Source organism: Quercus robur, chromosome 6, assembly GCF_932294415.1.
Source record: "Quercus robur chromosome 6, dhQueRobu3.1, whole genome shotgun sequence".
Lineage (NCBI taxonomy): Eukaryota > Viridiplantae > Streptophyta > Magnoliopsida > Fagales > Fagaceae > Quercus > Quercus robur.
In genome coordinates, this window is record NC_065539.1 from 6,831,705 (window position 1) to 6,847,056 (window position 15,352).

A 15,352-nucleotide genomic window follows, 5' to 3' on the forward strand; every position below is an offset into this window, starting at 1 on the left:
ATGAAAGTGAGTGTCCACCACTTACAATTAGGAGATGACCAAAATTCATATGAATATATACATACATACATATATATATATATATATATAATTGCATTTAAATTGTGTGGCCTCGTAACTCGTAAGTGTGTGTGAAAAAAAATTCTACAAGGTCAATCAAAAATAAAACTTTTCGAGTATTTTATATATATATATATATATATATATATATTATAGTATAGATTTTCGTATAGTCTAACACATCAAATGCTTCTTATGCTTTTGTGCTTGGCAGTTGCTTTGAATCCGAAACTCAATTTATCAAAAGAATTATAGAAAATATATCAAGTAGCATATCAAATCGGACAGAACTATTTGTCGCTAAATATCCAGTTGGAATAGATTCTCGTGTGAAGGAGATAGAATTGCTTTTGGATACAAATTCAAATGGTGTTCACATGCTAGGGATTCATGGTCTTGGGGGAGTAGGTAAAACTACAATTGCAAAAGCTATTTATAATAGAATTTTTTATCAGTTTGATAAGAGATGCTTTCTAGAGAATGTTAGAGAAAGGTCATGGACAACAAATGGCATAATCCAACTACAAGAGACACTTCTTTCTAAGATATTACAAGACACATATTTAAAGGTGGACAATATTTCCCAAGGAATTGAACTGATAATGGGTAGGCTTTGTCATACAAGGCTTCTTTTAATTCTTGATGATGTGGATGAATCGAACCAGATAGAAAATTTGCTTGGAAGATGTGATTGGTTTAGTTCAGGAAGTAGAATTATTATAACAACAAGAGACAAACAAGTGCTAACCACGCTTGGAAAAGATCATCTAGTTTATGGGGTTAAGGAATTGAATCAATGTGAAGCGTATAAACTCTTCAGTCTGCACGCCTTCCAAATGAATAAACCAAGGGAAGACTATTTAGAAGTTGCAAAGCAAACTATACATTATGCCAATGGTCTTCCATTAGCACTAACAATAATAGGTTCTTATTTGTGCGGAAAAAGTATAGATAAATGGGAAAATGCATTAGAAAAGTACAAAAACATTCCTCACAAAAAAATTCAAGAAAAGCTCAAAATAAGTTATGATGGATTGGAAAAAACTGAAAAGGATATTTTTCTCTATGTTGCTTGTTTTTTCAAGGGATTTGGGAAGGATTACGTTATAGATATACTAGAAACTTGCAATTTATATCCACGTGATGGTATTTGCCAACTTATTGATAAGTGTCTCATAACTGTTGATCGATGTGGCATATTATCGATGCATGACTTGTTACAACAAATGGGCAAGGAAATCGTTCAACAAGAATCTGAAAACCCTGAAAATCGTAGTAGGATATGGTGTTATGAGGATGCTTATGAAGTGCTAACTGGAAATACGGTACAAGTTCTTTTACTTCACTTTTCCTTTTTCCAAATATTTTTTTGTTTAAATTTCCCTATTTTTATGCTTTTTAAAAAAATTATATAATCGAACTTATTTGTTTTATTCTTTGTTCAATTAGGGGACTGATAAAATTCAAGCAATGATATTGCGTTCACCTAAACCAGTAACCATGAAATTGCAGGGTGAACCTTTTGAAAGGATGAAAAATCTTAAATTTCTTTTTGTTGAAAATGTACACATTTGTGGAGAATTTCAATATCTCCCTCATGGGTTACGGTTATTTGAATGGCATGAATTTCCTTTTTCCTCCTGGCCATCTAAATATTGTCCTCAAAAGCTTGTTGCGCTCAATATGAGTTGGAGTATTCACATTAGAATGGAGACAATATTCGAGCAGGTATGATTATTAGTATTTATGAATTATAATTTCTTAAAACTTTTTTAAATGTTGGCCAAAACTAAATTTTGATTATTATTTTTTTAATTGCAGGGTTTCCAATTTAATATTTTAAGACATATGAAACTTCAGAGTGACTTCATTACAGAATTACCCAAATTGTGTGTCCCAAACCTAGAGACGTTGAACCTCTCTTCTTGTGGTGAATTAGTTACGGTTCATGAATTGTGTGCCCCAAACCTAGTGAATTTGAACCTTTATTGTTGTTATAAATTAGTTACGGTTCATGAGTCCGTTGGAGTTCTTGATAGGCTACAGTTTTGGAACCTCGAATTCTGTGTGATTCTTCAAAATCTTCCAAACAACCTCAGGTTGAAATCGCTCGAACACTTTGGTCTTTGTGGATGCTCTAAGCTTGAGAAATTCCCCAATATTCTTCATCAAGAAATGAAACGTTTAAAGGGCTTAGATTTATCTTAGAGTGGCATCAGAGAGGTGCCTTCATCAATCGGGTATCTTACTCAGCTTACTGGATTATGGTTATATGGTAACCACAACCTGAGGGATCTTCCAGACAGCATCTACAAATTGCAAATGCTTGAGCACTTCTCTTTTGGCAGTGCCAAATTGAGACCACCGTGTAATTCTTTTGATGGACTTTCGGAATATGGGTTTCAAAGGTTACGGGAACTGAGATTCGGTAGATGTGGAAACAAATTAGAATTTTTGATGAAGCCCAATTACTTTCCCGTATTGAGCCTTCTAGATCTATCTGGCAGTGATATTGTTAGCATCCCTGAAAGCCTAAACAGATTTACTACGTTAAAAAACCTTAATATACGTAATTGCCAGCAGCTACGACAAATTTTGGGGCTTCCACAATTTATAAGAAAATTAGATGCAAGTCACTGTCGGTCATTAGATGCACAATCCTCAAGCAGATTATTGAATCAGGTCTCTCTTTTTCAAGTCATAATAAAAAATAAAAAATAAAACAAATTTTTTTTTTTTTAACTTTCTTTCTAAATTTAATTCGTTGAATTTGCTAATTATATGCAGATTGGAGAAATTGTATGTGAAGGAGAAAAAAGCGACATATATGTGTATCCAAGGTGGTTGAATCCCGAGCTTCAAAGTAGAGATTTGTTCCGTCGGGATATTAACGATTATCGTATGTATATGCTACCGTATACAGAGATTCCAAGGTGGTTGAATTCCAAGCATCAAAGTGTTGGAAATTCCAAGGTGGTTGAATTCCGTGTTGGTCGCGAATTTCCAAATGTTTTTGCCGTCTATTTCGCTTTTGGACTGGGGCCGCAATTATCCTCCTACCATGTTTATTTAAATGTTTACCTCTCCATTAATGGTTATGAAAAAGTTGAGATTACTCGATTTATCCTAAATCGTGATTCTGAGGATACATTGGGGATATCTTCTAGATCACATCTCAAATTGCAGAAGCTGTTGGATGAATCAAATCCATCTGATGACAATCACGTTAAGGCTACATATGAATGGGCCGAAGAGACAGATCGCAACAACCCTCCTTGTGAGATTAGGTGGGGGGTCAAAGTAGAATGTATCTGTTGTCCTCAAATATCTAGTATTTCGACTTCAATGGCCCTTACCCTTGTTTACAACGATTCTCACTCCGATCTGAATCTACCATTAAAGAAGAGGAGAAAATATTGATTGAATTCGGGAAATATATATATGCCAAGGTTTGTCTCCTTCTTTAGTTGCAGTGTAGCATTTACCCTTAATTATATCTTCTCCCCTTTATTTTTTATTGATGATATCCTCTCCAGTACGGTTGAAATTGAAGGAAAATACATCTTAATTAAAAGAGATTGTGGAAACTAGAAAGTAGGACAGTATTAAATTCTATGTTGATCCATTTATGCATTTAGCATTTCATTTATGAATTAGTAATTACTGAGATCTCTAATCTGGTGCAACAACAATTGATCTTCTTAGAATTCCTTGTTATATTGTTTTGGTTGGACCTTTTTATTTCTCACTTGGGCATGCTATTTTATAGCTTTTACTATGAAATGGAATGCTTACCTTTTTATTGATTATTTGATTGCGAGATTGAAAAATTGAATGAGACAAACCAAGCCAAGTGCTGTATTACTTGGCCTCTGTAACAGCCGAATTTTTTGTAGCTTGTTGAAGTGAACCCAAGTTCTTTTCCATGAATTTTATGCAATCCTTTAAGTGTATTTAATCGTATCATTTATTTAAGTTTACAGCATCTCATAAAAATTGATTAAGTGCTTGAGGAAAAAGAAAAAAAAAAAGACCCAATTGATGAAGTATTGATTACTAACAGGATACACCAGGGCATATGACTATAAGTTTTTGACTGTATGAAGAAGTAAAGAGTTTAATCAAGCATATAATGGAGATGGAGTTACTATGTTTGTTATGAGGGGTTTGATATGGGTTCATCTTCAATGGGACTTACTTTGTTGACAATGATTCTGACTCCAATCTGACTTCACCATTGAAGAAGAGAAGAACATATTGATTGAATTTGAAAGAAATATGCCTCCATTTGAGCACAGCCTTGAAACTATTCTCTCCTTTGTAGTTTCCGTTTGAGTGTTCAACTTCTTTTGCATTTTATGACAAGGTTTGTCTCCTTCTTTAGGTCCGCAGTTTCATTTGCCCTTGTTATTTTCTTCTCTCCTCTATTTTTATTGATGATACCTCTCTAGTACAGTTGGAATTGATGGATAATAAATCTTAATCATAGATGATAATGAAAATACAGCATGCTATTGCTGTATGAGAGCAATGGGTAAATTTGAAGGATAGAAATCTACAAATCATAGATGATAAGTTGAGTGATCGTTCAGATTAACAAACTATTTTTAGAGGAGAGTAAAAAGGCCTACAGGCTGTAGTTTTCAGTAGAATCAGTAGCCGTGGCAAATGAATGACACATTTTCGTACCCCTTTTTCCACTTCAGAACTGGTTCATTTGAACCGGGCTTTTAATTAGCTAATATAGTCTAAGCCCAGGTGAAAATTTTAATCGGGCCTGCTACTAGAGGTTCTTCCTCAATCACATTTTTTTTTTTTTTTCCAATTTTGTCTCGTTGGAGTCAAGTGTTAACCTTTTATTGTTGTTGTTGTGCTCATGTTGCCATTATTGTGGTAGAATTGTTCGACTATCAAAACAAAATGTCACTACATTTGAGGTGTTAATCTATCATATATCAAACTAAAGTTAAATAAACTAGTAAAATATTATACGAAAATTAACTACCAAAAAAAAAAAAAAAAAACCTTTGCTGCTACACTTGGGCACTCCAGCTAGTTTCTATGCATTGTAAGTCAAGTGAATATTTAATGTTGCTTTGCTTTTGATGTTGAATTATCATGTTTAAACAACCAAGTTTGGCCCTGCTTTGAATGCTGTTTCTTCTCTATTATATCTTCCAGTTGGTTAAATTAAAAGGATACAATTTATTAAATAACAATTTAGTTGAAAAAAATAAAATAAAAGTGAAGATGAAAGGAAGAATAATACGAGTCCCTTAACATGTGTGAATGTAAAGACAAAATGGTAATTTTGAGCTCAAAGAAACAAACTACAAACTCAAGATGCGTATAATCTTCATTGCACTTCCTGTTTTCTAACCAAGGTTTGAAATGGCAAGATGTGTATAAACCATCCTTCTTATTGGTTAACCTTTCAAGTCTACGATGTTCTAGATTGCCTAAGTATTTAGTGGTGTTTAAAGTAAATAACAGGGAAATGTCTAGCAAACCATTTGTGCTGTTACAATGAATTGGGGGGTTTTGCTTTGAACCTTTCAAGTCTATGATACTTTTCTAGGTTGGCAGGTCATTCAAAACAGGTTAGCCAAAAATTGAGTTACTGAGTTTCCTAAATGACTTTGGGTGTGATCTATGGAAGAATATAACTCTACTAGATTGGTTGAAGAGTTTCTTTATATACAAGCCAGAGGTATTTATATGTAATTTTTTTTCTATTAATTGGTTATATTTGAATTAATAAGGATGACAGTGCTGCAACTTCATCACTATTGGGATAACAACTATGGCTGCTAATGAGACTCCTTTGTCCTCAAATTTTTTTGCCTAAAATTGATCTTTCTATCCTTTAGGACTGTTTTGAATGTATCTTATTATGTTGATGTACTTTGTACTTATGCAATCGTTACAATTGTAAGTCTTTGTTCTATGATATGTGATGTGCTTATTTTTGAGACATTAGAATGAATCTCTATACCTAAAAAGAAAATGTTTTTATTATTATTAGCAACTGTGAACACGTTTTCTATCCTTTGGATATCTTATGGATCCACCAAATTATTCAAATTCTTTGGAGGTAACTTGGATGCCATGGACACCCATTTCATCTCTTTCCTGCTTGCATATCTTTCGAAATAAATTAATTGGATTGCTTCCAATTTCCCAAATAGTTTGGTTGAAGCTTTGTTTGATCATTGTTTATTCAATTACTATGTTGAGTTTAATTATAGTAATTTTCTAAGAATCTGTGGCCTATCTTACTAATTTCACTCTGAGCATTTGATTTGTACAAAACATTGATTTGTGGTTTCTTAAGTGTATTACCTTGAGAATTCGCCTTGTTATTGGAATACATAGTACAAAGGTAGGTAAATAATGGTTATGAGTAAAATAGTAATGATTTTATATCTAGCATAAACAATGTGTGTGTCTTTTACCATCTTGTACATAAAAACAGTGTGGAGAAGGGGTCACTTATGGAAATTTCATATTTTTTATTATCTCACTTTTTTTTTCTTTTTTTCTTTTTCCTTTTTTGTTGATTTTGTTCATGTTGTAACCAATGGTTGGTTTAAAATATCAAGTATTTATAATGTTAATTTTGCATGTTAATATTGCCCTGTTGATAATATTTGTACATATTATTTAATCATTTTAGACAATTTCATGTCAGTTTGTGAGATTGTACCATTTTGTATGAATGCCTTTTTTTTTTTTTTTTTTTTGTGCTATTCATAAATGATTGCTCATTAAATGCTATTTAAAAATTTCTTATCACGTTTGCCAGGCCTATGTGCACTAGTTTCAACTTGGAAGAATTTCCATACAAGGAGTCAAGGATTCTAGTTTCCTGTCAAGTTTTACTGTTGCAATTATGCAAGCATTGTCCATTGTGACATAGAAGTCTTCAAGCTTCAGCTAATAATTTCTCTGGTTCCACAATTCTTAACCTCTTACTGAGCTAGGTAAAACCTTATATCCAAGTTACTCAAGTTTTTTGTTCAAATAAATAAATTTATCTCTAGATGGTTGTTCTCCTTGGTGGTTAAACTTTCTAAATTTTGTTCACTTAGAAGAAACAAATTTTAGGAAAGATGCATTAAGTGATCTCACTCTCACATACACACATGCCCTATTTGTTTTTTACATAGGTACCTTGTTAGTATTATGGTGTGCACTCTTCTTATAGATTGATGGTCAATTACTTAATCCTTAGCCAAAAATTTGTAGAAAAGCTTTTCTTTCCTACCATGAGAATAGAATTTTCTTTCTTGATAAATGCCACAAGGGTGGAATTGCGATCAGGCCAAACTACCATTGCCCTTGAGATGCATCACTTGTTTGTAATAAATAATTATATTAGCAAGTTGATTAACCATATATTATTTGAGATGGAGAAAACTTAAGATTTGAGGATAAGAAAAAAATACCAATTGACATTTTTTCATCAATCATTATCGTTATAGACGGTACTAAGAAAGATGGAGTGACATAGCGGATGCAGGAAGCAATTGATAGCATTCTTGTTTGTTCCATATAGTCGAACACACGAACACACATACATATAGTACTTCCTGGACTTGCTTTACATACCACCAAAGCTGCTCCAAATCCTTGTCATGGATTAAACATGTTGTGAGGTAAGCTACAGATAGTGCTTCTATGAAGTCCATACTTGTAAAGTTTTTGTTATTTCTTATTTCACCTTTTCATTTTCATCATAGGTCATCTGGGCTTTCAAAATGAGGCAGATTCAATTATCTTGAAATTAGCAGGATTTTTCTGATGGTAATGATTTAGAGGAGGTAGTGAGTTTTATAGTCCTTGAGACTTTTTTTCCTTGAACTACATGATTTGTTCTTTGGGGATTTTGTTTTCAAAAAAACCTTCCTCCATTCCTGATTTTCCCTTTATTTTTCTAAGTTTGTAATATTTTCAGGGACAATCCTAGAAGACCTGTCCAATGTCAATATAGTTAAGCATACATATGAGGATTTTGTGTTGTTAATTGTCTTAGACCTTCTTGTCCAATATAATGTCTTAGATAGATGTTTGTAGCTTTTTGATCCACTGCATGTTTGGCTAACTTTTCTTCTTTGTTGAACTCTTCTCAATTAGAGTTTCAAATGTCAAGATGATGATCTATGGTGTACCATAAATTTCTAAGATATATCCGCTTCATTTTCAGGTATAACATCCATTTCCTATAGTTAAATAAAGAAAAGCTTTACCGCAATATTGGTTGATTTTTTGCTTTATATTTCACGATAAACATATTGACCATTAGCTATGTGGGGCATGAAAATTGCATCATTTATGACTAAAATTCCTTTTACGTAGACTCAGATATTACATACTTTTTTCTTTTTCTTGTTTTTTTTTTATTTGATTGCAAAATGATTTTGTTGGGAGTTGGTCCCTTTATGTTAAGAATTGCAATATAATTTTGCAAGTTTGTCTCACTCTCTACCCGCTGGGCTTTTGGACCCTGAGTGTTTCATGCTCTTGAATTTTCTATTTGCAGGTAATGTAATGGAAATTTGCTTAATTATTACTTGCTAAAATTTTCTGCTTTTGTTAGTGAAGTCATTTTAAAGCACTGATGTCTTTGACTTAAGATACCAATAGATTTCGATAAAGACAACCTTGGAAGTTGGAATTAAAATCTAAAATGTCCATTTAGAATTGGAAGTAATACAATGAGAACTAAGTACCACTAGTGAAGATTGCTGTTGAAAAGAGGAACACAATTGAAATTGTTATGCCACAGTTGAGAACCTGATTTTCAATTTTGATAAGTCCTATTTCTTGATTATTCTTATTAGCTAAAATTTTCAATTACGAAAAATGGAAAGGCTAAAACTGTTATGCCTACAATATGCAGAAGCTCCTCAATGCTTGATGTAATCTTCCATTGAAATTCCCAAGTGAGATGAATTGTCTGATGGTTTAGTTGGGAATTCTACTACTCCATCAAAGGCACCTAAATTTGCTACCGGAAAATTTATGGCCACTGATTCGATCTGTAAGTAAGGTGACACATGCGTCTCTCTCTCTCTCTCTCTCTCTCTCTCTCTCTCTCTCTCTCTCTCTCTCTCTCTCTCTCTCTCTCTCTCTCTCTCTCTCTCTCTGTGTCTTTGTTTTACTGTCTTTTTCTCGTTCACAGTTATGGCAGATAACTCAAGAGGAATTTGTTGAGCTTCAGAGCTTGGGACTGAAACCGAGCAGCAGTTTCCAAGTAGAGCCATGCTTGACTCATGTTTACAGTGGGTCTTAGCATTGGAAAGGAGAAATAATTTTTTATTTATAGGAGTTGGAAAAAACAAAATGAGTCATCTTTAGTTTTTGTTGTAGTTAGATTATGATTTTTGTCAATTGATAGCTAATTATGATTTTAGGCCAGTTGAATATAAAACTACCCTAATTTTAGTCAATTGATAACTAATGTAGTTGTAGTCTATCAGGACATAAGCTTCCACAAATTCAATGACACCATTAGTCTATCTTTCATGATCTGATCTATCATTCTTTGTGTGAGAATTGTATTTCAAATGTATGCTATAATGTAATGTGACCTATCATGTTCCTATAGAGCTATAGGAGTTGAAGCAACTTCATAAACATGCTCCAAAATTTTGTATCATGCAGCTTCTAATGAATGTCTGTTGAGAGCATCTGCTTCAATGTTGTTAAGGTCTGCAAATATATGAAGCTCCAAAACATTCACTAAATAGACTATTTGCTGTTTCCAATAAGTTATTGAGGACGTCTAAGTTAAAGGCTGTGATGAATATAAAACTACTCTAATATTTAGAGACCTAAAAATATAATTTGAAGATTAATTGTGGCAAGGGTGAGCTTTCTTTAGGTGTAGAACCTATTCCAGATGCTACTGGCTCAAAGAGCTTGTAGCATGTCCCTTTCCATTTGTTGTGTGAAGTGATTATCAATCACTTTTTCTGTAGGAGGAACAAATGAGTGATTGGTAGCTTGATTAACTGGTATTTTAGGAGGAACAAATGAGTGACTAGTAGCTTGATTAATTGGTACTTTTAAGGCACGTTTAGTACATTGAATGGAGATTACAACTGGAAGGGTAATTTTTATTATTGGCAATAAAATATGTTGTAATGGAATAATTGGTAGCTTTTTCTCTAAAACATATGCTCAATTTTTAGGATTAGAAGCTTTTTCTCTGACTAATGCAAAACTCAGGTGTCTGGTTTTTGCACTTTCCTCCACTGTGTATTTTCAAATGTATCCAGTCCCTCCAATTATCAAAATCTTACTTTTTAGAGGCATTGAGAGAGAATTTCAAATGAAATGGATTGGACTATCTTTGGGTAATTCTCAGTTTCAAACAAACCGGAGTTCCTTAAGTACATAAACATTAACTTCATTGGCCTTATAGATTCCTACCAAGTCCCCCAGTATAATGAAGGCTACATGAATGGCTCTATGTTGGACTTTTTCAAGTTTTTTTTGGACAACATCTCATCCTTCTGGTTTCCTTTGTCCAAATGGACAACATCTCATCCTTATTTTTAGCACTGCTGACCTCCAACCGTTCTAATTTTTTTTTTTTTTTTAAGAATCTCAGAGTTCCACTCCATTAAATTAATATCTATTATTATTTTGATCTTTTCTACAATACAATCTATATGATCTGTAAGAGTCATCACGAACTCTAGCATTAGGCCAGTGATAACTTCTTCAACCATTTTGCATCTGTGAAAAGGTGGGAATGGGTAATGCATGACCAACGTGTGTGGATTAGAGCAGTTTGACTTTTCTTCCTCCATGCATGCAACATTGTCAACTTTTGGTGATAGGGGTTAATGACTTGTCTTTCTTTTGTCCCCTTTCCTTAGTCTAGTACAGTATAAGTTTTCAGTATAAGGCTTCGTTTGGTTATGCATCGCTATCCAATAAGTGTGTAGTATCCAACAAGTGATAAGTGAAATAAAAAGTAAGAGTGATGTGGGGTTTGTAGCAATAATGTGTGTAATGTTTTAAATATCAATAAAATTCTATTTGTTTAGAATTATATTCTACTTGAGTGTATACTTTTTTTCCGCGTGTTTACTTATTATTCTGACAAATATTTTCTGTCCGAGTATTTACTTATTATTCTGACAAAACTTACGCAAAGGAAAATTTCAACATGATCTCATCTAGCCACACTTTTAAATTGTGTTAGTGTTGGACATGGTGCTTTGTTGTCTTTTCTTCTTATATGGCTGAAGTTGCATCACCCCATGTGCATTGACATGCTTTTTGCATTCTCTGTTACACCCCCATTCGTATTAACAACATTCTCCATTTCTCCTTCCTCCTTCAGCTCAGCAATTATGCTCAGTGAATTTTCCTAAAACACAATCTCTATTATGCCTATCTCCATCGTGAATTACACAGCCTCCAACTGTTCTAATTTAATTTGCTTATGTTCCACAACATATACATGTACACTATTTACTATAGGTTTATTTTAGGGTAAATTACACCAACTTCCTAGTTCCTTCAAGATTTATCTTTATGACACTCAATTAATGTTTCTATTAGTACAACATATAAATCTATACCCTCTAGCAGTTCTACTGCCCTAACAATTTCTTTTTTCTTTTTCAACAATCCAACTAATTTGTACTGTAAAGGGGGGGGGGGGGGGGGGGGGTGGGGAGGGTAGTGCCATTTCTCTCTCTTTTTTTCAAGGTTTTGATGTTGTTGGTGATTTTTTGTCAATGTACAAAATATTTAACAAAAAAATCAAGTTTATATGAAAAATCTCACTAACTATAGAATTACACGAATGCATTGTCTTTGAAAGTTGATTTATGCCACCCAAAATAAAATTCAATATGAAATGGTTTTTTGACCGTCAACCCCCAAGATTAGACTATAATACTAACCTTCATGTTGAACATACTTTCACACACCAAGATTCAAGAACAACCTTCTATAAAGTCTTTTCATTCAAGATAAAAATAATCAAATGATGTGTTTTTACTCGAGAGATGATCAATCTATGTGGGAGAGAAGGTATATAGAACTATTGGAGAGAGAAAAGAAGCTGATCAGACAAGGTCTAATGATGTGTTAAGCAAGCCATTGACTTGGTTAAAAATAATAAGATATTGATTAGTTTAAAAAAAACTAAACACTAGCAGTGCCAAAAACCCAATGGTCACAAGCAACCAGACAAGATGGGACACGCATTACACATGCGGAGACCCACGCCTCATCTAGGCCTCATATCTAAAGACACCAAACGAAGCCCACAATAGTGTATAAACTCGTACGAGCACACTGCTAATCAATATGTGATTAGGTCAATGTTTGGAACACACACCAACAGATCTAACCAAATCTCCCAAGGCCAAGAATATACCTGAAATTTTTATATTTTTTGTAAATCAATAAAATTGATTTTATTATAATTTTTTAAAAAAATAAGAGAAAAAGATCAACATAATTATCACTTTTGTATTAAAGGACCCCCGTAATGAAAATAACCCAGCAACCTGCACAGCAAGCTTGAACCAAGCACTATAATGAATGCATTTACAATCATTTTACAAGCAAGACCTTGAGGGAAATATGAGTTGTAATTCTATTAGATTTAAACAAAGTTACAACGACTGGGGGGAGGCTTCAAGTGTTAGTCCTGACAACCAATCCAACAAAGCCTTATTGGCAAGCTCTGGAACTTCATCATGAGGACAGTGCCCAGCTTTTAAGTTTACGGGAGACGTTTTTGGATAAAACTCTTTGATTCGGTTAGCCTTTGCAGGACCGACCCACAGGTCTAAGTCACCCCACAGCAACAACAGTGGGCAAGAGAGTTCATTCAAGACACCATCCAAAGTGTATTTGCTTTGGTTCAACATGAACCTTGTCATTAACCTGTGGACAACAATGAGAATACAGAATAAAATAAATGTGGGTAGAATTTTATAGGCCAATTGAATCGTTCTTTTAATCAGCATTGCTTTATAAGCAGACCTAAACTACAATTTCATATTCATTGTAAAGAAAGAAAATGGACATCATCTTACATGCCGGGGAGGTTCTTATTAATCCAATACTACTATCTAAACAAACATGGAAGCCAGGTGGATGAGCATATTTCATAAGTACCTATAATAAACTTCTCCAGCATTAGGGTCAGCTGCTGGCCTTGTTATTGATTCCACAAGATAGTCATCCACATTGGAGGAATTTATATACACCTGTATTGGAAAAAAAACGAGCTTAACATAATGTACAAAGCCATGGAACAATCATAAACAGAGGGTGCTTATCATGACTTTAGGGAGTTCAACGGGCACATAACATTGTCAACATGGAATACATTAGGAGATGGGAAATATACATTCAATTCTTAAGGTACAAAATATGATGCTTGAAGCAAGAATAAGCATCTTTACTCATTCATAACAATATATGTTTAAGCATTCATGTTTCATATCAGAAAGAAATCAGCATTTAATCCCGAATATATAATTGACATCCTGCTAATGCTAACAGAAATATACTTAAGCTTCGCAAACACCCATGAAGCATTAAGAAGAAAAACTGTAGTTAAATTAGGTAGCAAGTGTCTTACACTCTTTAAGACAGATTCAATGCGAGCTGGTTGCTTTGCTTGCCAGAACAAAAATCCAAGAACTATACGCTGGAAAATCTCCTTTAGTGGCTTTACAATTGCCTTCTGCAAGAGTGTTTCTTCAGACTCATTAGATTTACCATTTGCATTTCCAAACTGTCCTGCAGAATTTAGTAGTGCAACTCCAACAACTTGCTCAGGCAACCCAGCTGCTGCAACCAAAGCAGTAAAGCCGCCAAGGCTGAAAAATATTACCATGATTTACATAATTATTATTTGCCATGACATCTTAAAGAAAATCATCATTGTTCCACTCAAGACAAAGGGCAAATTAAACTTTTTCATCCTAAACTATCACCCTGATTACACTTAATCTCTTGAATTATTGAAGCGCATGATTAACCCCCCCAATTTAAAAAATACGTTTCAGTTAACCCCCTACCGTCTGTTTTGATGTTAACTCTAATGGAAATTAGTATTGAAAGACCAATTTAACCCTCAACTATATGTTTTGGAGAGAGGGTAAATCGGTCTTTCAATGTCAAATTTCATTAGACTTCACACCAAACAAGACTTCAGGGGGGACATTGAAGCAAAGTTAACTTTGTAGGGCAATCGTGTGTTTCAACAGTTCAGGGGGTTAAGTGTAATCGGGTAGTTTAGGATGGAAAAGTATAATTTGCCCCAGGACAAATAAGCAATATATAGATTGAAGGAGTTTTGTTTTCACCAAAGTTTCTAAGGATGTGATTCATTCAATTATGTATGACACATAATTCATTCAGCTTAAAAAAAGAAGACAAAAAAAAAAATCCATAAATCCATAATAAAGTAAAAAGAAGGTAGCTTTTGTTCAAAACAATCAACAAAAGAGGTTACTTTAAATTACATATTAATGCAAAAATCCAAATATTATGGATCTCTAAAGTTGTATTCATAATATGATTTTTAAACATTTAGCTATTGTCCTGCTTTGCTGCGCCATTTTCCTTCCCGCCCCCCTTTTCCCAAAAAAATAAAATAAAATGAAGAAGAAAGAAGTCCTTTTCCATATGGTGTCTGCCTGTAGCAATTTTTCTACAGGCACATCAAGCAGAAATGTGGGCACAAATGAGGCAGCACTACAATGATATGCATAAAGTAGAGATTGCATTTTAGGCATACAACAAACTTGAGCAAGGCATAAATACTATGCACTGAACTAGAAGGCTTACACTGTGTTAGAACTCATTGAAAGAGGCGTAAGCCATAAATACAAAGCCGTGCATAAAATGAGACAATGGCAGTTATGCAGTTATCATCTGGCCATAAGTTATCTGAAAACAAAGGAAAAATAACCCAGGCCTAAGAAGGGTTTTGGAAAGATTTTTCAACCAGCAGTAGATGCGCCTTGGTTAGACCCTCACTAGCTGAATCATTGGCCCAAGCGTAAAGAGTTTTTGTTTTCTTTTTCAAGGGGAAAAAAATTGCATTTTCTTATGGAATTTACGTGGCAGTCACAAGAGCCAGCAACCTACTAATCATTTACATTTCTCACCTCAGCCCACACACCAAGCACATATAGAGTAAAAATGGCAAGTACAATCAAGTTGAAAAAATATCAAAGAAAAATTAGGTATGTACGAAAGCAAAATAAAAGAGAGATCAGACCAGATGATTCAATTAAGG

At 33.8% G+C, this 15,352-nt stretch overlaps 2 protein-coding genes and 1 non-coding gene across 10 annotated transcripts in view; 1 reads left to right on the forward strand and 2 right to left on the reverse strand.

Moving 5' to 3' along the window:
- On the forward strand, positions 1-3,480 carry LOC126689797 (TMV resistance protein N-like). The gene is made up of 5 exons (XM_050384976.1): positions 1-6; positions 234-1,385; positions 1,510-1,788; positions 2,269-2,742; positions 2,848-3,480. The coding sequence occupies exons 1-5, from the start codon at positions 1-3 to the stop codon at positions 3,478-3,480; spliced, it is 2,544 nt and encodes an 847-aa protein (XP_050240933.1).
- Positions 3,481-12,600: 9,120 nt separating this feature from the next.
- LOC126732493 (pheophytinase, chloroplastic) overlaps positions 12,601-15,352 on the reverse strand; it is a 101,528-nt gene continuing 98,776 nt past the window's right edge. For all 8 annotated transcript variants that reach the window (XM_050435392.1, XM_050435393.1, XM_050435391.1 and 5 more), the window contains exons 5-7: positions 13,685-13,925; positions 13,216-13,307; positions 12,601-12,981 (exon numbers count right to left, since the gene is read on the reverse strand). In XM_050435392.1, the coding sequence (XP_050291349.1) occupies positions 12,708-12,981; positions 13,216-13,307; positions 13,685-13,925 (607 nt within the window). In that variant the 3' untranslated portion in view covers positions 12,601-12,707. The remainder of the gene's footprint in view (positions 12,982-13,215; positions 13,308-13,684; positions 13,926-15,352) is intronic.
- On the reverse strand, positions 14,975-15,120 carry LOC126690678 (U4 spliceosomal RNA). The gene has a single exon (XR_007644715.1). It is a non-coding gene; the product is annotated as a U4 spliceosomal RNA (small nuclear RNA).